Raw genomic sequence first — 22,967 nt, forward strand, 5'->3', positions numbered from 1 at the left:
TTTGAAATAAACCATTTCGACATTTTTGTATAGTTTTTAGTCAGTAAGAGTCTGACACTCCCTCTCGCCTCGCCCAAGGTGAAAGAAGTCATTGGATGATTATCCCCCCTTAAAAAAACCCATGTTTACCTAATTAAAATATCGTTTTTGCGTCAATAACATATGACGTAGTGTAGGCAGGTGTTTATCGAAACATTGTGCTAGTTTTATCATACCTATAGCTGATTATTATCAGTAATAACAATATCATTGAAAACATTCTTTAAAAAATACCAAGACTCGCACCATAGTTTTCCTACCATAAAATGTTATGTGATCTTTTTTTTGGGACAAGCCCGCCCCAACCTCCCATACCGCTGCAACTCCTGTGCACCAGGATCTACAGTAGATACAACCATGAAAACACCGGAACATTGAAGTCCGGCGCGTCCCAGGGACATGAATGACTGTCTTGGATCCCGCAACGAAATAAATCAGAAGATATTATTAGAGGAGAAGAAAAGAAATAAGATCTATGTATTATGTTTAACTGTGGGAGAGCCATGCTTCGGTACTGCTGGGCCGGCTCGACTGGAGTGATACCACGGGCGACCAGCAAACCGAAGTGAAACAACTTGCTTGCGTTGTGTTTCCTTCTGTGAGTGAGTTTACCGGAGGCCCAATTGGGTAATCGGGGAGTCGGAAAACCTTCTCAATCTTCCCCATCCCCGATTCCACAACAACCCTTAAATTCCTAACCCCCAAAATGCAAAGTACTTATAACGCCTCTAATGTTTCAAGTGTCCATGGGCGGTGGCGATTGCTTACCATCAGGTAATTCGTCTGCTCGTGTTTCAACAAAAAAATACCATTGGTATTTTAGTCGGTTATTTTTTAGTCGGTTATTTTATTTAGTCCCTACTTAAGAGACCTTCTGTCTTGAGTTATTATGTAAATTGTTATCATATCAATATTATGTTTCTTTGCTTCTTGTTTTATCCACAACGAAGTTATAGGCGGTCGAAATTGGCCTGAATGGCTGTGTCATTTTTTTGTTCGACTTGGCGGGCGCACTGCCGTGCCTCCAGATATTATTATGTTTAATGAACCATTCAGTAAGTAGTTTGTGTGTAGTAATTTTGTTAATATGTACATTTTTATGTGTGTATGTTTGTTCGCCAATTACTTCAAAATTAGTGAGCGGATTTGGATGCGATTGCGTAAAGAGATAGATTTTAGACCGGTATAGAAAATAGGTTTGTATCAGGATTTTGCTCCCACTACTAAACTTTGATTCGTTTTATCTAAGTATTGTTATCTTATATGACATAATAAAAAAATACGTGTCCAATAATTTTTAGTTTACCTAACTATTTAAAAAGATTTTTAATTTTCATACCCCGTCATCATCCCTATTATGTCCAAATAAATGAGCCGATTTGGATGAAACGCACAGTGATAGATTATAGTCCGGTATAGAAAATAGGATATTTTTTGCTACAGAAAAATACACTACAATATGCTCACCCCCTATTACACGGGACTTATAACACAAATGGTGAAAAGTGTGTGTACATTGTATAGCGGCATTACGTGCCGTAATGTGCGCCTCTGCCTACCCCTTCGGGGATAAAAAATCGGGACGTCGTGAGGAAAATATACTGTGTTTTAAATAGTTGAAATTAACATTAGTATTAATTTCGGTTATTGCCATGGGATCGTGGGACTATGGAACATAATAATTGCTGCGGACTACCTAGCGGGTTTACCGAGGCTCCGGCTCGAAAAGCAGTAGTATAGACGGGGTGGTGTTTTATCAGTAAGAGTCTGACACTCTCTCTCGCCTCACCCAAGGCAGTAGAAGTAATAGAAAAAAATAAAAAAGGCCTGAAAATATGTGATTCCATGATAATTATAAGAATTATAGATTTCTCATGAATATTTAAATTTTTAATACAATAACAGACGGAACCGCGTTCAAACCTTATATCTCCCTAAATCTTAGATAATTAAATTATAAGTAATCTATAAATATGACAATTTAACATTACAACGCGTTTAATCCATTCCTTATTATTAATAGGTATTTAGTTGTATTTTAAACATGAAGGGAATAGTTCTATTATTTTGTGTCTTCGCTCTTGGGGCGGGTAAGTTTATACTTTATTGTTTTAAAAAAGATATATGTAAAAGAAATATCTAAGAAAGACGAACAAGAAAACGCAATTTCGTGTCACATCACATTAATAATATGAATATTTAGTGTGCGGTGGTTGCTTGTGTTGCAACGTCGTGGGTCCGATTCCCGCACGGAACAACCCTTTGTGTGATTCACAAACTATTGTTCCAGGTTCTTATTCCCTAGGAGATTCAAAACGAGCAGACCGATCACCTAATGTTAAGCAATCAGGGTTACCTATAGACACCCGCAACACTCAAACAGCGCTTGCGTTGTGTTTCGTTGTGTAAGTAAGTTCAAGTATTCAAGTATTTATTGCATCCATAATGTACACAGGTGTTAGAAAATACAGTATTTAGTTACAATTATGGACCCTGTCGGGCACAGCAAAATATAAAATTCGTAGGAGAGAGGAAGGTATTTAGTATTAATATAATATCGTATTAAAATTAATTAAATAAGTATTTGGTAATTTCAATTTCAATATTCTAGTGTATATATGTAAGTTTTACCCCACTTGACAATCTTCTCAATCCCCGATTCCTAACCCCCAAAAGGCAGCAACGCACTTGTAACACCTTTAACTCTAAACGACATAACCTGGGTGTCTTCAAGGCCCGAGTGAATAGGTTGCTTATGGGGACGTGCTCCATCGTAGGCCGCATCATCACTTACCATCACTTACTGTACCAGCTATATATATTTACGAAACTGCTTTATTTGTTAAAGTCAGTCAATTTACAACTTTATTGTCAACGTCACGCCTTTTAACCCCGAATGGGTAGACAGAGGTGCACATTACGGCACGTAATGCCGCTATACAATGTACACCCACTTTTCACAATTTGTGTTATAAGTCCCTTGTAATAGGGGTGAGCCTATTGCCATATACCGGGCACAATACCAGACTCCGTGCTACTACTGAGATATTTTCGAAAGACCGAAAAATGCCCAGTAATACTTGTAATACAGTACTACGCAGTAATAGTGTTGTCACGTAAACCGCATCACCGCTTACCATCAGCCGAGATAGTGGACAAACGGCGAACCATTACCAAGATAAATTCAAAATTCAAATTCAAATTTCATTTATTTCAATCCAATTTAAGATCATAATACAATATGTTTTTGCAAGATAATTTAAGCAGGCATAATAAATATATAATAAGACAAGAAGTTCAAAATGTTACTAATAAAATAAACAAACAACATTTAAATATCGGTCATGAAACAAATGTAAAATTAATATCAGCCTCAAATCATACACAAAATACAAGTCAAAAATTAAAATACATGTCAAGTATGTAATAAACAAAAATCCATTTAAAAGAAGTGCCTTTCGGGCCATAACTCTCCGGGACGCCATGGCGACGTCGCCAACTGGTTCTTATTGTGATTGTATACTTGGCAACATTACCAGTCTATCGCCAAATGAGTTAGTGTCGTACATCTCAATACCCAATTAGTTTTAAGTCAAATTTCCGTGGTGCTTGGCGACTGGACTTCTCCCAGTTGTGCAGTCTCTTTTGTGCCTTTAGGCTTAAGTCATTCTGTCTCCTGCATTAAATTCACCGAGGGAAGTGGAAACTATCGTTTTTTTTCTTCTCCTCTAATAATATCTTCTGATTTATTTCGTTGCGGGATCCAAGACAGTCATTCATATCCCTGGGACGCGCCGGACTTCAATGTTCCGGTGTTTCTACTGTAGATCATGGCTAAGAGTACTACTAACAGTGGTATGGGAAGTTGTGGCGGGCTTGTCCCAATAAAGAATACATCTCAATACGAAGTAGTTGGTGACGTCACTGGCCACGCCGCTATGTCGCCTAAAGGCAAGCGTCCACAGGCCCGCATCATACGCATCAAAATTATTTTTTAGACTACGTCCACTGCATTGACAGCGATCGGATTCCAGATGCGAATATCAGCAATCGAATTGCTGATACCACTTTCACTCGGATTTTTGGCATCGGCATTCCGTATGTCGTCATCGAAACGCATCCTATGTGAGCATTGCTGATGAGCGGTCCGTACGATGCGGATCAGTGGACACAGTTGTATGAGTTTCTATACAAGACAAACTAAAATCCGTTGCGTACGATGCGGGCCTGTGGACGCTTACCTTAAATCATTTTCTACACAAATTCGATACACGCTTTTCCAAGAGGCTTCACAAATGATTTCTTTTATGTTTACCCCCAGCTCTCCCCTACGACCCTGTCCTAAGGAAGATAGACGATGGACCCAGATACCAGTATGTCGAAGGTCCAGACGGCACTCTTCACCTGGAGGACCTGTGGGTGAAAGCCAGTAACCTGGCTGAAGCAGCTAAATACAATCCTGATCGCCAAAACATCTACCATCTGTTTACCAGGTAAGATTATTTAGACACCACTGACAAACGGTGAAGGAAAACATCGTGAGGAAACCTGGACTTATAATTTCTGATTATAAGTTTGAAATCGCCAACCCGCATTGAGCGAGCATGGTGATTAATGCTCAAACCTTCTCCATGTGAGAAGAGGCCTTTGGTCAGCAGTGGCCATTTATAGGCTGTTGATGTGTATACTAGGTATGCTGAACTTATTTAAGGGTGGATTTTTTCATGGGATTGAGGCTAAACGAGCAGAGGGACGAGCAATCGCCGCCGCACTTATGTATATATGCCGTCGCTATAAACATCAGGCTACCATCAAATGGGCCTCAGCAGAACGAGTAAAATCGCGCGAGAGTAACTACCCAACTAACAATTTTGCCCTATAACCAAACCTTATATCTCAAAAAAGCTGGGTAAATGATGTATAAAGGTTTTAGTGGTGACTGATTGTTGTGTAAAAGCGTTTGACAACACAGTTTGGCTCTATAAGTTTATATAGCAAAAACGACCTATTAATAGTTGATGTAAAGGTTTACTTCACGACTTTATATAGCTGTTATAGTCAGGCGTTATAGCAACCTCCATTGTTACTAGTATACAACAATTGAACTTCATAACAGTTTTGACTGTCACCCTAATGCGCCTAATTTGCGCAATAAAGGTTCGAAACGAACTCCTATGTGTCGTTTGTTAAAGTAGAGATGACAACTCAGGAATAGGACGATATTACGATATTGAGGGTTTTAAGATCATCGTTACAGTACACAGTAATATAGTGGGCACAAAAAGTCTACATCGGAGTGATTTGGTGATACAGCTGAGTTTCAAATTATATTTATATAGCTTAATTGTCTTATAAAGGGTTGTTAATGCCCATTATAGCTGTAGTGATAAACTTATATCACAAATACACTTTTTAGAAGCAGATTGTTTTTTTATAACTATTATAGTTCCTCTATTACACAACAGTACTATAACAGAGATCTTATGTGTTTTAAAACATTATTATTGTGTATAAAGGTAGGCTAGCAATGCTTTTAAATGATAATTCCGTTTTGTAAAAGCACTTCTATCGCTCTTCTACAACAATATTGACATTTTGATTCAGTGTAATTAATGCGACAATATTTTTATCTATACTAATATTATAAAGCTGAAGAGTTTGTTTGTTTGTTTGTTTGTTTGTTTGAACGCGCTAATCTCCGGAACTACTGGTCCGATTTGAATAATTCTTTTTGAAGACCCAATTATAAAAAATGGTTCCGTACAAAATACAGTTCACGTCAGTGATGAAATGGAGAATAATTCATTTGTGGACAGCGATTCCAGGTGTGACAGTTTTTCAGATTGTTTGATTGATTCAACTGAAAAAAAAAACCAGCAACTACGAGATGGTTTGAAGCATTGGGCTATTAATTATAATATTTCACACGAAGCAATAAAAAGTCTGCCTCGTTGGTCGAGTGGTTGCAAGTGCGACTGCCGGGCAAGGGGTCTCTGGTTCGATTCCCGGGTCGGGCGAAGTATTGCTGAGCCTTTTTCGGTTTTTCGAAAATTTCTCAGTAGTAGCACGGAGTCTGGAAATGTGCCCGGTATATGGCAATAGGCTTTCCACCTATTACATGGGACTTACAATATAAATAATTGTGAAATGTGGGTGTACACAGTGGCATTACGTGCCATAATGTGCACCTCTGCCTACCCCTTCGGGGATTAAAGGTGTGACGATATGTATGTATGTAGTTATACTTCTCTGACGTCATACGTAGTACCTACACAGATTTATAAACCATAACATTTATTCATTAACAAAAGTATTCATCATATTTATGGAATAAGGACAAAAAATAAAACAAAAATAACAAACAAGCTCAAAAGGAACCCTAATTTCATGTAATGGTGGATGTAATCTATCATAATGAGTACTATAGTAGAGTTAAGGAAGCTGGAACTATGTTTATAACTTAAAATAAGAAATTATTTTAGTAAAAGCTCATTAATTCGAAGGGGGCATTCAAATATGTCGTAAATCCATACATAGTTTATCAGTAAAATTACAGTCGCACAACATTTTCCTCGTAAGAGACGAATAATTCGATTAAGTACAAAATAATATCTTAGTCACCACGATACCCTGTCACTTTTCTTATTTTTTTATTTCTCTTCTAAAACACTGAGACACTGCAGCGACGTGAACGAATGTAAAATGAATGAATGATGAATTTTAGTGATGTAATGGAATCATGAACTCTTTGACAGTACCCAAAAACACTTTAGTAGTGCTGCGGTGGCTTATATATCACAAAATTGTCATGCCTGATACCCTTATAGTTCTACTTTAACACTGAATGGAGATATAATTGCGCCACTTTCTTTGTAGATGCACCTTCTTTGGCCTTTTATTTGACCACCGTTTAGTTTTTACAAAACGTTCTATGGCCTTCTATAAAACTAACTTTTGTTGGTTGGGTAATATATTAAAAAAATATATAATTTACCAAAAATTTACGGTTTACTCACGTATATCAATGGAGAAGAGAAGAGAAGAGTGCGCGACGTGGTGATGTCGCGAAGCCTACTGTGTTAATTTAGTACGTCTCGCGAAAGCTATTATAAAAAAAAACTTGAAACTTTGTCTTTCAGACAAAACCCAACAGTCAGCCAGCCGATGCTGATTGGCAACGAAGGTCTCCTCGGCCTGAACAACTACAACCCAGCCCGCAGGACCATCATACTCCTGCACGGGTGGAGAGCTGATGCCACCACTGACTTCAACAGCGTTCTCGTGCCTGGTGAGTTAGTTGTTAATCGTCATAAAACTCGTCTTTTCTTCCGAAAGGGGAAAGCAGAGGTGCACATTACGGTGTGGCGACACTCTGACAAGTGACAGATGACAGAAGTCGCACATAGACTATCGACGAGCAAATCAACGGATGACGTCATAAATATCCTGCATCGCACATACGAAGTTTACATGCGAATTAACACGGATAGAAAATCCCAACGAATAACAGTTGGGCAGAAAGCCCACCAAACTGATCACCTCGCCTGGTCGGAGGATCCTCCTTAGGGAGTTCCCTAAGAAAAGGAGGATCCTCCGACCGACAGAGAGTAAAGTTTTACTCTCTGTTCCCTAAAACGGCACATAATACCACTATACAATGAAACTGCCACTTTTCACCATTTGTGTTATAAGTCCCATGTAATAGGGGTGAGCCTATTGCCATATACTGGACACAATTCCAAACTCCGTGCTACCATTGACCCCAGTAATACTTTGCCCGACCCGGGAATCGAACCTGAGACCCATTGTCCGGCAGTCGCACTTGCGACCACTCGACCAACGAGGCAATTTCTTAATCTTCTGTACATACATACATACATAACCTCACGCCTGTCTCCCATGGGGGTAGGCAGAGACAATGGAACGCCAATCAATAATCTAATCTAATAGTAATCTTCTGTATTAAACTATATTCTTCTGCCCAGCCTTCTTGTCTGCTGAGGATGTGAATGTGATTGTGGTGGACTGGAGTGCGGGCGCTGGGTCCATCAACTACGCTACTGCTGTAGCCAACACTTTACCTTCTGGTAGGTTAAACGCAAAATACTAATTACATAGTAAAAACAGACTTACAAGAGCTATGCGTCTTTTTGGTCCATTATTATAATTATCGTGAGACATACTAAATTAACTAAAAATCACGGTTTACTCACGTGCATTAATAGAGAAAAGCTTTTAAGCTACAGAGAATATATTTCCCTAAGTAAAGCAGGATCCTCCGACCAGGCGATGTGATCGTGTCTGGCTGGCTTTCTGCCCAACTGTTGTTCGTTGGGATTTTCTATCCATGTTTATTCGCATGTAAACTTCACATGTGCGATACAGGATCATTATGTCGTCATGTATGATTTGCTCGTCGATATACGTGCGACTTCTGTCATCTGTCACTTGTCATGTATCGCCACAAGCTCTACTAGTTTCGAGTCACAGTGGGACTCTTATGTAGGCTGCGCGACATCGCCGCGTCTGCGTACATTGCTCTTGATGAAGTCACTCTGTGACTCAAACTCAAAATTTTTATTTGCATGTTAAAGTATTACAGGTCTTAATTTAAATATTATGTACATCTTAACGGCCTTTTCCAGGTGTTGCAAATTTGAAGGCTTACCGTAAACTTAACCTAGGACTTATAATAAACTTATAGTAGTAGGTATAGTATGATTCGAAACTAGTAGAGCTTTTCTCCATTAACATACGTGAGTAAACCATGATTTTTAGTTAATTTAGTCTTTTTGGTCCTCCAGTAACTTCTACTGATTTCTTTAGGGGAAATTAACCTCAATTAATAATTCTTTTTAGGGTTCCGTAGCCAAATGGCAAAAAACGGAACCCTTACAGATTCGTCATGTCTGTCTGTCTGTCTGTCCGTCCGTCCGTCCGTCCGTATGTCACAGCCATTTATTTCGTTATTTCCAGGTGAAAGCGTCGCCCGCTTCATAGACTGGCTAAACACGGTGACGGGCGCAGTCCCGAGCATGTACCACATCGTGGGACACAGTATCGGTGCCCACAAGGCTGGTATTGTGGGGAGAAACCTTGGGGGACGGATCGCGTATATCACTGGTAAGTAAAACTCCACCAAAGATGGTGCCCAGTAGGGCTGATGCCTGATCCGGAGTTGCGGACTACCTAACGGGGCTCTGGCTCGAAAAGCAGGAGTGAGAACGGGGTGGTTTTTAGTCAGTAAGAGTCTGACACTCCCTCTCGCCTCGCCCAAGGCGGGAGAAGACATTGGATGATTTTCCCCCCTTAAAAAAAAAAAGTAAGACTCCAAAGTCAAAAGCTATGTTAAATATAACCGTGTTCACGGATACCTAGCTAATGTAGCTGTGCAAAGAAGATGCGTAACTTGAGTATGCAAAGTATCGATAGTAGGGAAGCCCTCCATAGCACACATCCATAACACAAATCTTTAAATATAAAAACATAGCTTAAGCTTAAGTCCGTTTCCACCAAAGCTAAGCTGTAAGTGTACCAATGAATATGATTGGTGGAAGCCAAACGCATCCACAGCTACGTAGCATAGCACATCTCTGGTGGAAAAGCACACTACTACGTCTCTGAATTAGATATTCATTAACAAAACCAGCTACTCAACCCTTAAACCCTTAAATCCTAACCCCCCAAAATACCGGCAACGCACTTGTAACGCCTCTAGTGTTTCAAGTGTCCATGAGCGGCGGCGATTGCTTACCATCAGGTGATACGTCTATTTTTTTATTTATTTTTTTATAAAACACGTAATCGAGTAACACGTAAGCAATCGTTGCCGCCTATGGGCACTTGAAACACAAGAGGCGTTACAAGTGCGTTGCTGGCTTTTTGGGGGTTATGAATTTAAGGGTTGTTGTTGGGGAATCGGGGATTGGGAAGATTGGGAAGGGGCGAATTGGGCCCCCAGTAACCTCACTCACACAACGCAAGCGTAGTTTCACGTCAGTTTTCTGTGAGGCCGTGGTATCACTCCGGTCGAGCGAAGCATGGCTCTCCCACACTTAAAAATAAAAAAATAAACTCAATATGAATTCTCTCACCCACAGCTTTAGAAGCAGCGTTACCTGGCTGGGTCACCCATGGTGACAAGTTCAGGAGTGATGATGGAGTATACACTGAAGTCATACATACAAATGCTGGTCTTCTTGGCTATGTGACTCCTCTAGGGGATGTGGACTTTTACCCCAATGGTGGGATTGACATGCCTGGCTGTAATTCCCAGGAGTGTGATCATGCTAGGTAAGACATATATCTAATTTATTCCGCATCATCACTTACCATCAGGTGAGATAGAGGCCAAACGTCGACCCATCAAATTAAAAAAAAAATATGTCTCTTTTGAAATCTTTCTCAGTTTTTTTAAGACTTGAGACCTTTTAGAGTATATTTTTTTATGGGATCGGCACCGCCACAACGTCCCATACCGCTGCAACTCTAATGCACCAGGATCTACAGTAGATTCAACCATGAAAACATCGGAACACTGAAGTCACGGCTGCGTCCCAGGGACATGAATGACTGTCTTGATCCCGCAACTAAATAAATCAGAAGATATTATTAGAGGAGAAGACAAAGTAAAGCGACAGTTTGTGAACCACTTTATACAGAGATATTTATCAGAGACTGACAAAACAACATTGTCTGTCTACTACTGGTTGCAGAAATGACTGCACGGTTGGTGCGGTGCTGTGGTGCGGTGGCTGGGCAACACTACCTGCCGTGTAATGTGCAGTGGGTTCAGATACTTTTAAAGCTCTTTATATACTCGTCTCTTCTAATAACTCTCTATTTCTTCTCCTCTAATAATATTTTCTGATTTATTTCGTTACGGGATCCAAGACAGTCATTCATGTCCCTGGGACGTTGGACTTCAATGTTCCGGTGTTTTCATGGTTGTATCTACTGTAGATCCTGGTGCACAGGAGTTGCAGCGGTTTGGAGACTGCCAGCCCGGCTTGTCCCAGTTTACAATTTCAAAATATGTGTGGCCACTTCTAGTCTTTCCGCAGGCTATTAAGTGGCGGAACCTGAAATCAATCTTTCTTTCTTTCCTTCTTTCAGATCATACTTCTACCTAGCCGAATCACTCACCACCGGAGGGTTCACAGGCAGACGATGTGCCTCCTACCTCACCGCTATGACAGGAAACTGCTTCCTCCTCGGCAATTTGAGGATGGGAGGTCTGGTGCCGAAGACTGGGTGAGTGCACTGATATTTTTTTTGTTTATATTTGGATTTTTATGGAACACGATAATCGAAAAGACGATCACTTGATGGTAAGCAATCGCCTCCGCCCATGGACACTTGAAACACCAGAGGCGTTACAAGTGCGTTGCCGGCCTTTTGGAGGTTAGGAATTTAAGGGTTGTTGGGGATTGGGAAGATTGGGAATGGGGGTAATTGGGCCTCCAGACCTCACTCACTCAACGAAACACAACGCAAGCGTTGTTTCACGTCGGTTTTCTGTGAGGCCATGGTATCACTCCGGTCGAGTCGGCCCATTCGTAACGAAGCATTTAACGCCTTTGGTGTTTCAAGCGTCCATGGGCAGCGGCTATTGCTTACTATCAGGTGATTCGGACGCCGGTTTACTCGTTTACTCGTTAAAAAAATATAATATTATTTTCTTGTTTTCACAGACAATCTGGAATCTACTGGTTGGAAACGAGGTCCTCCCCTCCGTTCTCTCGTGGATAAACATCAATGAAACAAAAGCATAACCTCTCTTCTTACAAAGTCGGGCAAATAAATACTCATACGATACATAGATACATAGTACACGAATTATACAATATTTTGTTTTATTTATAACTAGCAACCCTTTTCCCTGTTTTCCTGCTTTTCTCTTGAACATTTTCCTGAATTTTCTTTGCTATAAACCTCACGGAGCTCGAGACCTTTCCAACGAATGCAATACCGTGGAAATCGGTTCGTGCGTTCTAGAGTTATAGCGTCAGGAAGGAAAACCCGACTTATTTTTATATTATTAAAATACCTTATAACTTACCTAGTAGTGTCTTTATTTTAAAAAATTAAGAATAAAAGGGAGGTAGAACAGTGTGGTGACGAGTTTCTTTAAAGGGGCAAAAATCATCCAATGACTTCTCTCGCCTTGGGCGAGGCGAGAGAGAGTGTCAGACTCTTACTGACTAAAAACCACCCCGTTCCTACTCCTGCTTATCGAACCGAAGCCCTGGTAGTCCCGCTAGGTAGCTCGCAGCTCCAAATAAGATGATTACATCTTATTTGGAGCTCGGTCTCGGCTACGGACCGTTTCCATTGATACTAAGCTATGTAGCTGTACGAGGAAAATGCGCAGCTTAGGTATGCGATGTCTCGATAGTTGGAAAGCCATCCATAGCACGCATCCTTCCATATAAAAAACATAGCTTAACTGAGTCCGTTTCCACCAGTACTAAGCTATGTGTACCAATGAATATGATTGGTGGAAGCCAAACGCATCCACAGCAACGTAGCATAGTACATCTCTGGTGGAAAACACCCTGAAAGCAAAACATTATGTTATGTTTGGCAAAAACGCGTCATGTTTTGAAACCTATCTTATTTATTTATTTATTTTGCCTCAATTACCTATATTTATTTATTTATTCAAAAACCAATATCCTTTTGTCTTAAGCGAGAGCATTTCTATTCCTAAAAGTTTATAGATAGATGAATATAAACAACCATTGTCTTCGGTTTTGTCCTTAAAATACAATAATAAACATTAGTTTAGAAAATCTAGAAATATATGAGGTGTCCCATAGTCAGTATTTTCATTTATTAAACGTTACTAGTGCTGTCGACACGATTTTATTTTTATATATTAATTTTTTTAGTTTGAAAAAAGTGTGTTTTAAAAGCTGAATTTTCAGTGTTTTTTTTTTATAAGTGTTAATTTAAATACGTGTTTTTGTTAATAATTTTTGAGTTTATTTTATTGAACGAGATATCTTTAATTTATTGATCAAATATAAAGTCAATTTTTAAAAATAAATTGAAAGAAATTTTAATAGTTTATCAAAAGAAAAACAGTGTTTAAATTTAAAAACTATTTTTATAATTATATTAATTTGTGTTTTAATTATAAAAAATAAGTGTTTAAAATGGTTAAAAACATTTTATTATATTTTATTGGGCTCACAATCGGATCGGGTGAGTAAAAATCTTCCACGGGACAGTTAGCTCAGTGGCTGAGCAATCGGCTGCTATGCAACCTGTCCCAGGTTCAACCTGCTCGAAAAATCTAGACTAATAAATCGTAGACCCATACATTTTTTAAACGATTCTTCACTATAGTATTTCCTCCTGTGTCGTGGGTGCGTTTACAAACATACAAGTTCACATACACATGACACACAGACCCGAAACAACAATTTGTGGATCACACAAAAAGTTGCTCCGTGCGGAAATCGAAACCGCTACACGTTGCACGGCAGCCAGTTGCCTAGCCACCGCGCTAACCGTGCAGTCTACTACTGTTCTAATTCTGTTTGGACTGTACAGTTTTTTCTATTCTCTGTACAGTTAAATCGTAAGGAGTGTAGAGCAAACAGTTGATCTGTACAGTTTTTACTGTACGGAATCGAGAATAAAAAAAAATACTATAAATAAAGTTTGACTACACGGTTGGCGTGGTAGCTGAGAAATGGACTGTCGTGCAACGTGTAACGGGTTCGATTCCCGCACGGAGCAACTCTTTGTGTGATCCACAAATTGTTGTTTCGGGTCTGGGTGTCATGTGTATGTGAACTTGTATGTTTGTAAACGCACCCACCACACAAGAGACAATCCTAATGTGGGTAAATGTGTAATTGTACATAAATAAATTGCTTTCCGCAGTGTCCTGCAAATACGACCGCTCGGATTTGAAGCAGACCAATAGGATTCGGATACATCACACCAAGAGCAATGACAACGTTTTGTTGGACCTATGGACGAGGTCGGACCTGGATGAGGCCTCCACCTACAACCCTGAGGAGATGAACACCTACCATCTATTTACGAGGTGAGATTAAAGTCAAAATCATATATGAAAGTCCAGATCAGAATCAAAACTAAATTTAAAACCAAGATCAAAGTCAAAGTTAAAGGCAAAACCGAACCATTTTTTATGGAATAAGCAGGAAAACGAACAGACAGATCACCTAGGTAAGCAATCGCCGCCGCCCATCGACACCCGAAACACCAGAGACGTTAAGATTGGGAAGGGGCTGGGTAATTAGGCCTCCGGTAACCCGGTAACGGAACGGTGACGTCGATCCCATACGAGATTTTTTTCCCTTATAAACACTATTCTAGTTTTGACAGTTTGAGTATTTGTGCGACCCACCCAATCGTTCTTTTGGCTAGCCCATTCTTGCTGAAGCATGGTTCTTTCTTTCATAACTAGTAAACCCGGCGCACTCTGTTTCGCTACCAATGATTTTCCCAGGTTTCCTGCCTTGCTCATGAATGTTTTTCTATAAACCTCACGGAGCCCACGACCTTTCCAACGAATGGAAAATCAGAACCATGGAAATCGGTTCGTGCGTTCTGAAGTTATAGCATCAGGAAGGAAAACCTGACTTATATTTATTAATAACTAACTGAGCCGGCAAACTTCGTACCGCCTCAAACATATTTTCATATCGTCACGCCTTTAATCCCCGAAGGGGTAGGCAGAGGTGCACATTATGGCATGTAATGCCACTGTGTACACCCACATTTCACAATTTATATTGTAAGTCCCATGTAATAGGTGGTGAGCCTATTGCCATATACCGGGCACATTTCCAGACTCCGTGCTACCACTGAGAAATTTTCGAAAAACCGAAAAAAGTCCAGTAATACTTTGCCCGACCCGGGAATTGAACCCGAGACCCGGCAGTCGCACTTGCAACCACTCGGCCAACGAGGCAATCACTTCAAACATATTTTTCTCACCTTTTAAACCTTCCCTGGACTTCCATAAATAATTCAAAACCAATTAACGAAATCGGTCGAGCTGTTTTCGAGTTTTAGCGAGACTAACAAATAGCTATGTTAAGAATAAGAATACTATACGTTCTATTTTCGTTACAGACAAAACCCAACACTAAGTGAGCCGATTTTAACGAACAATGAGTTATGGCTAGAGACCACCCACTACAACGCTAGCAAGCGGACAGTAGTCCTCATTCACGGCTGGTTGGATACCGTCACTTCAGACTTCGTCACCGTTCTGGTACAAGGTAAGTACAATAAATTATTATTGCGCATTGAGCAAGCGTGGTGATTAATGCTCAATCCTACTCCGTGTGAGAAGAGGCCTTTGGGCAGCAGATTTTTTTAAACACCCACCCGTTTTACTTTATTTATTATTTACACAAAACAATAATACAATAAATAACAAATAGCAACCAAAAAAACCACTAAGGTTTAGAACCGTGCTATGGAATCTGCCACTTATATAAGAGGACAATTAAGAGGCTTTAAAAGTATCTGCCACGGCTTTAATGGGAGGTAGTGTTGTGTTTGAAGATTACAATAGTTAATATAAATTATTGATTATGAGTATTTCTTTTTTCATATAAAGAAATAGATGCCTACCTATGAGTTTCACTCGGGTTCGATTCCCGCACGAAGCTAAACCATTTGTGTGATCCACAAAGTTGTTTCGGGTCAGGGTGTCATGTATATGTTATTAAACATACAGAAGAAAATCCTAGTGTGAGACAACGTTATTTAAAAAAATACTTACATCAATTTTCATTTTCAGCAATATTGCAAGCAGAGGACGCCAATGTAATAGCAGTGGATTGGAGTCCCGGTTCAGGCACTATCAACTACCCCGTAGCTGTACTAAACACGCCTATATCTGGTAAGTACCCTTTTTTCAGGGGGGAAAATAATCCAATGACTTCTCCCGCCTTGGGCAAGGCGAGAGGGAGTGTCAGACTCTTACTGACTAAAAACCACCCCGTTCATACTCCTGCTTTCCGAGTCGGAGCCCCGGTAAACCCGCTAGGTAGTCCGCAGCTCTGGATCAAGCATCAGCCCTACTGGGCCCCATCTGTGGTGGTCTGATGGCTCTTTGAGCCGACCTGGTACCTTTAACCGACGAGCATGCATGAAAAGACTGATGACTGTTGATGAAGCGAAAGAGGTGTGTAAGATTCGTAGCAATTGGCGTTCCATTGTCTCTGCCTACCTCCTTGGGAGACAGGCGTGAGGGTATGTATCTGGTTATCAGAGGCCCAATTTCCCAATCTTCCCAATCACCGATTCCACATTCAACAATAACCCTTAAATTCCTAACCCCCAAAAGACACCCGCACTTGTAACGCCTCTGGTGTTTCTTATGTACATAGACGGCGGCAATTGCTTTCTATCAAGTGACTCGTCTGCTCGTTTACCGGCTTATATTTTGAAAAAAAGATCGTGTTAACTACAATATAATTTATATAATTTAACTAACGACCCGCCCCAGCTTCACATGGGTGCAATGGTGATATATTACGCATTTATTATACGTATAAACCTTCCTCTTGAATCACCTATAAAAAAACCGCATCAAAATCCGTTGCGTAGTTATAAAGACATAAACATACAAAGGGGCATAGGGACAGAGAAAGCGGCTTTGTTTTATACTATGTAGTGATATTATGTAGACTAGTAGTCGCCTAGTGGTCGAAATTCGACCATATACGATTTAATTTACAATACCACTTAACATACGTTCAAGGATAATTTTTATTTAACGAATTGCTATTAGTTTTGTAAAATTTTACTATATTCCGGCGCATCATGAATAGGAAAATTCTATTCATATGAGACGTGAGAATATCATCGCAATATCTGTCGATTTTGACGTTTTGTCAAATACGATCAGATACTATGCATGGTAGTGTGTGTAATGTTTTATTTATTGATTTAAAGTACATACTTAATAAGCATCATTTTTGAAAAATATTGGCGTTCTTTACTTCTCCTACACATAAACTATGAGTGTACCAAATTTTATGTTTATACGTCCGCGCAATTTTCGTAAAAAGCAGTCCAAAGTTTTTGCATCACGTATTAATATATAGATTTAAGCGTACAAAGGGACATAGGGACAGAGAAAGCGACTTTGTTTTATACTATGTAGTGATATTATATAGATAATTTCAATTTGAAAGTTCTAGTCTCCTTACTTTCAGCGCATGCTGTCGCCAAGTTCCTGAATTGGTTGAACAATGTCAGTGGATCTCGGTTGGAAGACTATCATATTATTGGCCATGGACTCGGGGCCCATCAGGCTGGTATAGCTGGAAGGATACTGGGCGGATGGGTTGGGTATATTACTGGTATGGCTTTTACTTATTTTTAAGGGGGGGGGAAAATCATCCAATGCCTTCTCCCGCCACTACACACTACTGTATTTTGGCTAGAACGAGTCTGGTGGCCGTTTTCACAATCGGCTATTTTGTTTTTGTTGGGGGAACATCATCCAATGACTTCTCCCGTCTTGTGAGAGACAGGGAAATGTCACTCTTACTGAAAAAAAACCACCCCGTTCCTACTTTACTCCCGGAGTTCCAGAGCCGGAGCCACAGCTCCGGATCAACCCACGATTTTAACGTAACGTCTCAATTTATAATCATCGAAAACGAACTGTAAGAAGCCATCTTACGACACACTTTTCATCATTTGTATTATAAGACCAATGTAATAGGGGGTGAGCCTATTGCCATATACTGGACACAATTCCAGACTCCGTGCTACTACTGAGAAATTTTTGCAATTCCGAAAAAAGCCTAGTAAAACTTTACCTGAAATGAGAATCGACTCTGTTATTTCTAATCCTTGATATTTAATTTAATCGAATTATAATAAAAAAGTAAACTAAAAACCCCTTAAAAACCCCTTCAAAACCCTTACAGCTTTAGACCCAGCATTCCCAGGCTGGGTTACAAACGAAGACAGGTTCAAACCTACTGATGGGATGTATACTGAAGCTATACACACCAATGCTGGAGTACTTGGCTACCTGAGCCCTGTGGCTGATGCAGATTTCTACCCGAATGGGGGGATTGATATGCCAGGGTGTTATAGCCAGGAGTGTGATCATAATAGGTAAGATGTTTCTAGTTTTAAGTACAGTACTCTCAACGGATCTTGGCAGGTCTGAACTACGTGCAGAAGGCTGCGCAATAAGTGTAAAGGGTCAATTGTATTTAGAAATGGTCAATCTCTAGCCTAGATCGTCGCCCCCCGCACCTCGCCTCATACCACCATTTGGTTCTAAAAAAGACTTATTGCACAGCCTTCTGCACGTTGTTCAGACCTGCCAAGATCCGTTGAGAGTACTGTACAACTTATTACTTGAACAGGTTTAAGAGACTATTGCCCGAATACTGATATGCTACTCAATTTTAAGTTGTACTTAAATATCGTGCTATCTTTTTATTGTAACTTTCGTGAGACATACTAAATTAATTATTATGTTATCGGCATCACGTACACACGACGCGACACCAGTAACAGCGCGACAATCGCCGCGTCGTGTGTCGCGGAATGCTGCTCATGAATATGAGCCTCTAGCATGGCTTGAAACTAGTCGAGTTCCTCGTCAAAATATTACGTGAGTAAGCCGATAACATTAATCGTGCTATCTCTGTCTTTTATAAAGAATCGATAGGAACAGAACTAGTTTTGAGAGCGTCTTCAAATTTGACTAGCGTTTGCGTATTCGGACATTTATATTTGTTGATTTTCGTCGTCTAATATTAGATACTTTGATGAAAAAGTGTGGGGGAGTCATGCTTCAGCACTGCTGGGCCGGCTCGACCGGAGTGATACCACTGCTTCACTAAAACCAACGTGAAAGAACGCTTGCGTTGTGTGAGTGAGGTTACTCGAGGCCCAATTACACCTCTTCCCAATATTCCCTAATCCTGATTCCCCAACAACCTTTAAATTTCTAACCTTACTTAGGTTAGGTTGAAACTATGTATATCTCATTTTCATAATGTCTTCTTTAACCTATTACGATTACTTACACATTATTTACAACTTAAAAATACCTAAAAAAAGGAATAAAAACTAACTTAAAACTAAAATAAAGAAAAAAATAAAATAAAAATTCTCGTTAGGCGTCGAAGTACTCGTCCGCATCGCTGTCACTGGGGAACGTTCCCAGAAGACTGGCCGCATTGCCACGTTGAATGGCAATGCTTATCTTCTGACCGAAGAAATTTCTTCATTTTTTTATTGTTAAATGGGCCGACGTTTGGCCGCTATCTCACCTGATGGTAAGTGATGATGTGGCCTACGATGGAGCACGTCTGCCCATAAGCAACCTATTCACTCGGGCTTTGAAGACACCCAGGTTATACCCATCAGGAAACACAGACTCCGGCAAGGAGTTCCACTCCCTAGCAGTTCGCACAAGGAAGCTTGAAGCGAAGCGCTTCGTGCGTGTGGGTGGGATATCCACCATGAATCGGTGACGCCTCGCCTTCACTCTTACTTAATGTAATTCTCTCCTGCAGATCCTACCACTACCTAGCAGAGTCCATTATAAGCGGTGGGTTCATCGGCAGTCGATGTTACACGCACGGGTCGGCCATGTCAGGGCACTGCTTCCTAGGAGGGAAGCTCAGGATGGGAGGGATCCACTCCAAACCTGGGTGAGATTTAACACAATTTGATTGCCATATTCCCTGTACTCTTTTCAATACATGTTTTTTTTTATAATCTCTCTGATAATATCTTCTGATTTATTTCGTTGCGGGATCCAAGACAGTCATTCATGTCCCTGGGACGTTGGACTTCAGTGTTCCGGTGTTTGCATGGTTGTATCTACTGTAGATCCTAGTGCACAGGAGTTGCAGCAGTATGGGAGGTTGTAGCAGACTAATTCCATATAAAAAAAACCTCCCTGATACATTATTTAGACCACTTTTCTCGTTCTTGAGCTTCCTTCATCTTAATTACTATCCGTTAGTCATATATTTATTACCTATCATCCATCCTTTGTATAGCCTACTAGCGACCCGCCCCAGCTTCACATGGGTGCAATGGTTATATATTATGCATGTATTATACATATAAACCTTCCTCTTGAATCACTCTATCTATTAAAAAAACCGCATCAAAATCCGTTGCGTAGTTTTAAAGATTTAAGCATACAAAGGGACATAGGGACAGAGAAAGTGACTTTGTTTTATACTATGTAGTGATATCGTATTATTAACTCGATACGGGATATTTACCATGTTTATTTATGTCTATGAGTTTCCGATATTTCAGCACTGTTGCAAGCGCCATGATTACGGATGAACTGGAGTAAATATCCCGTTTCGAGTTCTAATACTAGTGTTAGTGACCATGTCAGTTTAAAAACTTATATAACGTATTATTTTCATGATTACAGACAAACGGGTATCTTCTTCCTACGGACAAATGCAAGCCCGCCGTATTCCCGCGACTAACACCGAATCAAATAGCAACCACTGACTATAAAACTATTATTTGTTATTATTTAAGGCAAGCGTCCACAGGCCCGCATCGTACGCATCGCACGCAACGGATTTTAGTTTTATTGTAACTTTCGTGAGACATTCTAAACTAATTATTAATATGTTATCGGCTTACTCACGTAACTGTTTGACGAGGAACTCGACTAGTTTCAAGCCATGCTAGAGGCTCATATTCATAGGCAGAGGGCGCGATGGGCGCGAAACTCGAGTCGCCAGTAGCAGCGCGACAATCGTCGCGTCGTGTGTCGCGGAATGCTGCTCATGAATATGAGCCTCTAGCATGGCTTGAAACTAGTCGAGTTCCTCGTCAAACATTTACGTGAGTAAGCCGATAACATAATAATGGATTTTAGTTTGTCTTGTATAGAAACTTATACAACTGCGTCCACTGATCCGCATCGTACGGACCGTATCATCGGCAATGCTTACATGCGATGCGTACCGATGACGTCATACGGAATGCTGATGCCAAAAATCCAAGTGAAAGTAGTGGCATCGGTAATCCGATTGCTAATACTCGCGTCGGCAATCCGAACGCTGTCGATACAGTGGACGCAGTCTGAAAAATTAATCCGTTTGATGCGTACGATGCGGGCCTGTGGACGCTTACCTTTCATGCAACACTTTTATCTAATTTTAAAATATTAATAAACTGTTTTTGTTGTTTTATGTTTGTTTAATTTATTTGCCAAACTATTTCCTTTACACATACATATATCCTCACGCCTATTCCCCATGGGGGTAGGTAGAGACTGTGGTCTAAATTCATCCTTCACTTACTACGTACTAAGGGTTAGGAATTTATGGGTTGTAGGGGAATCAAACTCGACATCTATGACAAGGATTGGCCGCAAAAAGCTTTAAGCAGAGAGGAGTGGAAGAAGGGTAGGGAGGCCTTTACCCTGCAGTGGGATGATCATAGCTGAAATCTATATCTAGGGGATTTGGAAGATTGTGAAAGAAAGAATTGGACCTCCAATAACCGCACTTACACAACGAAAGCGTTGTTTCACGTCGGTTTTCTGTAAAGGTACAATTCCGAGACGGGCCGCAGACTGCAAACTGCAAGCGACAACACTTGTTTCTATGAACATCTATGAAATTGATTCCAAGCGCGGCAACACTGCTGCCTGCAGACGCAACGCGCAGCGTGCGGCCTCGGCGCGCAGCGACCGCAGACTGCAGCGCCAGTCTGTCAGTCATTCTGCTTCCATGAAGCTACTGAAATAACTGAGGCACGGTTCTGTGCATTGTGCAGCCACGCAGCCGCAGTTGGAATAGCGACCGCAGGCAGCATTGTAACCGCAACCGGTAGCCACTAGTGTCCGAAGCATGGCTCTCCCACACTTACTTTATCAATTAAATTATTTATCATTCACCTAACACACAACTGATAATAATTATATCACAATTGTCATGAGGCATAGATGATGGATGATGGATCAATAATATATCTAATCTTTGGAATAACCGTCCGATTTAACACAATCGACTTATCTGTTTATCGGCCGGTTACCGCACAACGTAACACAACGTCACGCCTTTTATTCCCCGAAGGAGTAGGCAGAGGTGCTCATTACGGCACGTAATGCCGCTATACAATGTACACCCACTTTTCACCATTTGTGTTATAAGTCCCATGTAATAGGGGTGAGCCTATTGCCACATACTGGACACAATTCCAGACTCCAATTTTTTCGGAAATGAAAATAAGAAAAATAAGAAAAAAAAAGCCCAGCAATACTTTGCCTGACCTGGGAATTGAACCCGAGATCGCTTGCGACCACTCGACCAACGAGGCAGTCAGTTACCGCACTACGTGTCACAGATTGGGTTCCTAGGGTAGATGACTCATTAGTGCGTGGCGGGATGAGCTCCGGCGCGATCTCATGGCGGAATGGCAGCAACGACTGTCGCAACCGAGGGCTGGGCTCGCTGTCATTGCAGCGGTAAGTCCCCTCTTTGAGGAGTGGCTAGAGAGGCGCCACGGCGTCCTCACCTACCGCCTGACGCAGGTGCTTACCGGACAGGGGAGTTTCGGTAGGTTCCTGTTTCTGATTGGGCGGGAGGAAACGCCCGGGTGTCATCACTGCGAGGACCGCCCGGAGGACACGGTAGAGCATACGGTGGCGGTGTGCCCTGCATGGGCTGAGCACCGCCGTGTCCTCAGGGATGTGATCGGCGACGGTGACCAGCTAGGTAGTTCGCAGCATGTATAAATAGCGTGCATTTTAAACTGAAAACTCTGGGCCACCACGACCGTGAATTCACATTAGGATTAGCCCAATATTATCAAAGCAAGATTACCTAATTCATTTCTCAAAAACTAGATAATTTTATAATTTATGACCCCTTAAGTAGGTGTTAAATAATAATCTAAGTATTTAA

The 22,967-nt window shown here is 40.8% G+C and overlaps 2 protein-coding genes across 2 annotated transcripts; both read left to right on the forward strand.

Annotated features, from left to right (window-relative positions):
- Positions 1–1,968: 1,968 nt before the first annotated feature.
- LOC118281120 (lipase member H-like) lies at positions 1,969–11,858 on the forward strand. Its single transcript, XM_050700583.1, has 8 exons — positions 1,969–2,129; positions 4,361–4,532; positions 7,179–7,327; positions 8,025–8,126; positions 9,016–9,162; positions 10,140–10,332; positions 11,155–11,292; positions 11,733–11,858. Exons 1-8 carry the CDS (start codon positions 2,084–2,086, stop codon positions 11,788–11,790), a joined length of 1,005 nt encoding a protein of 334 aa, XP_050556540.1. The 5' UTR covers positions 1,969–2,083; the 3' UTR covers positions 11,791–11,858.
- A 2,058-nt stretch (positions 11,859–13,916) lies between these two features.
- Positions 13,917–21,051, forward strand: LOC118280902 (pancreatic lipase-related protein 2-like; the record flags this gene model as incomplete). Its single annotated transcript, XM_050700604.1, has 7 exons — positions 13,917–14,101; positions 15,157–15,305; positions 15,833–15,934; positions 17,256–17,402; positions 17,979–18,171; positions 19,590–19,727; positions 20,474–21,051. Coding segments are annotated over 7 exons (972 nt in total), but the record flags the coding sequence as incomplete, so codon positions are not given.
- Positions 21,052–22,967: the final 1,916 nt, after the last annotated feature.

The sequence above is a fragment of the Spodoptera frugiperda genome, chromosome 19 (assembly GCF_023101765.2).
Source record: "Spodoptera frugiperda isolate SF20-4 chromosome 19, AGI-APGP_CSIRO_Sfru_2.0, whole genome shotgun sequence".
NCBI classification, from domain to species: domain Eukaryota; kingdom Metazoa; phylum Arthropoda; class Insecta; order Lepidoptera; family Noctuidae; genus Spodoptera; species Spodoptera frugiperda.

Bases quoted from the DNA above. Each gene is read 5' to 3' on its own strand.
- LOC118281120 (XM_050700583.1), top strand. From the start codon at position 2,084: ATGAAGGGAATAGTTCTATTATTTTGTGTCTTCGCTCTTGGGGCGG. The intron at 9,163-10,139 runs GTAAGTAAAACT...TCTCACCCACAG, and splicing joins ACGGATCGCGTATATCACTG to CTTTAGAAGCAGCGTTACCT. The intron at 11,293-11,732 runs GTGAGTGCACTG...TTGTTTTCACAG, and splicing joins GGTCTGGTGCCGAAGACTGG to ACAATCTGGAATCTACTGGT.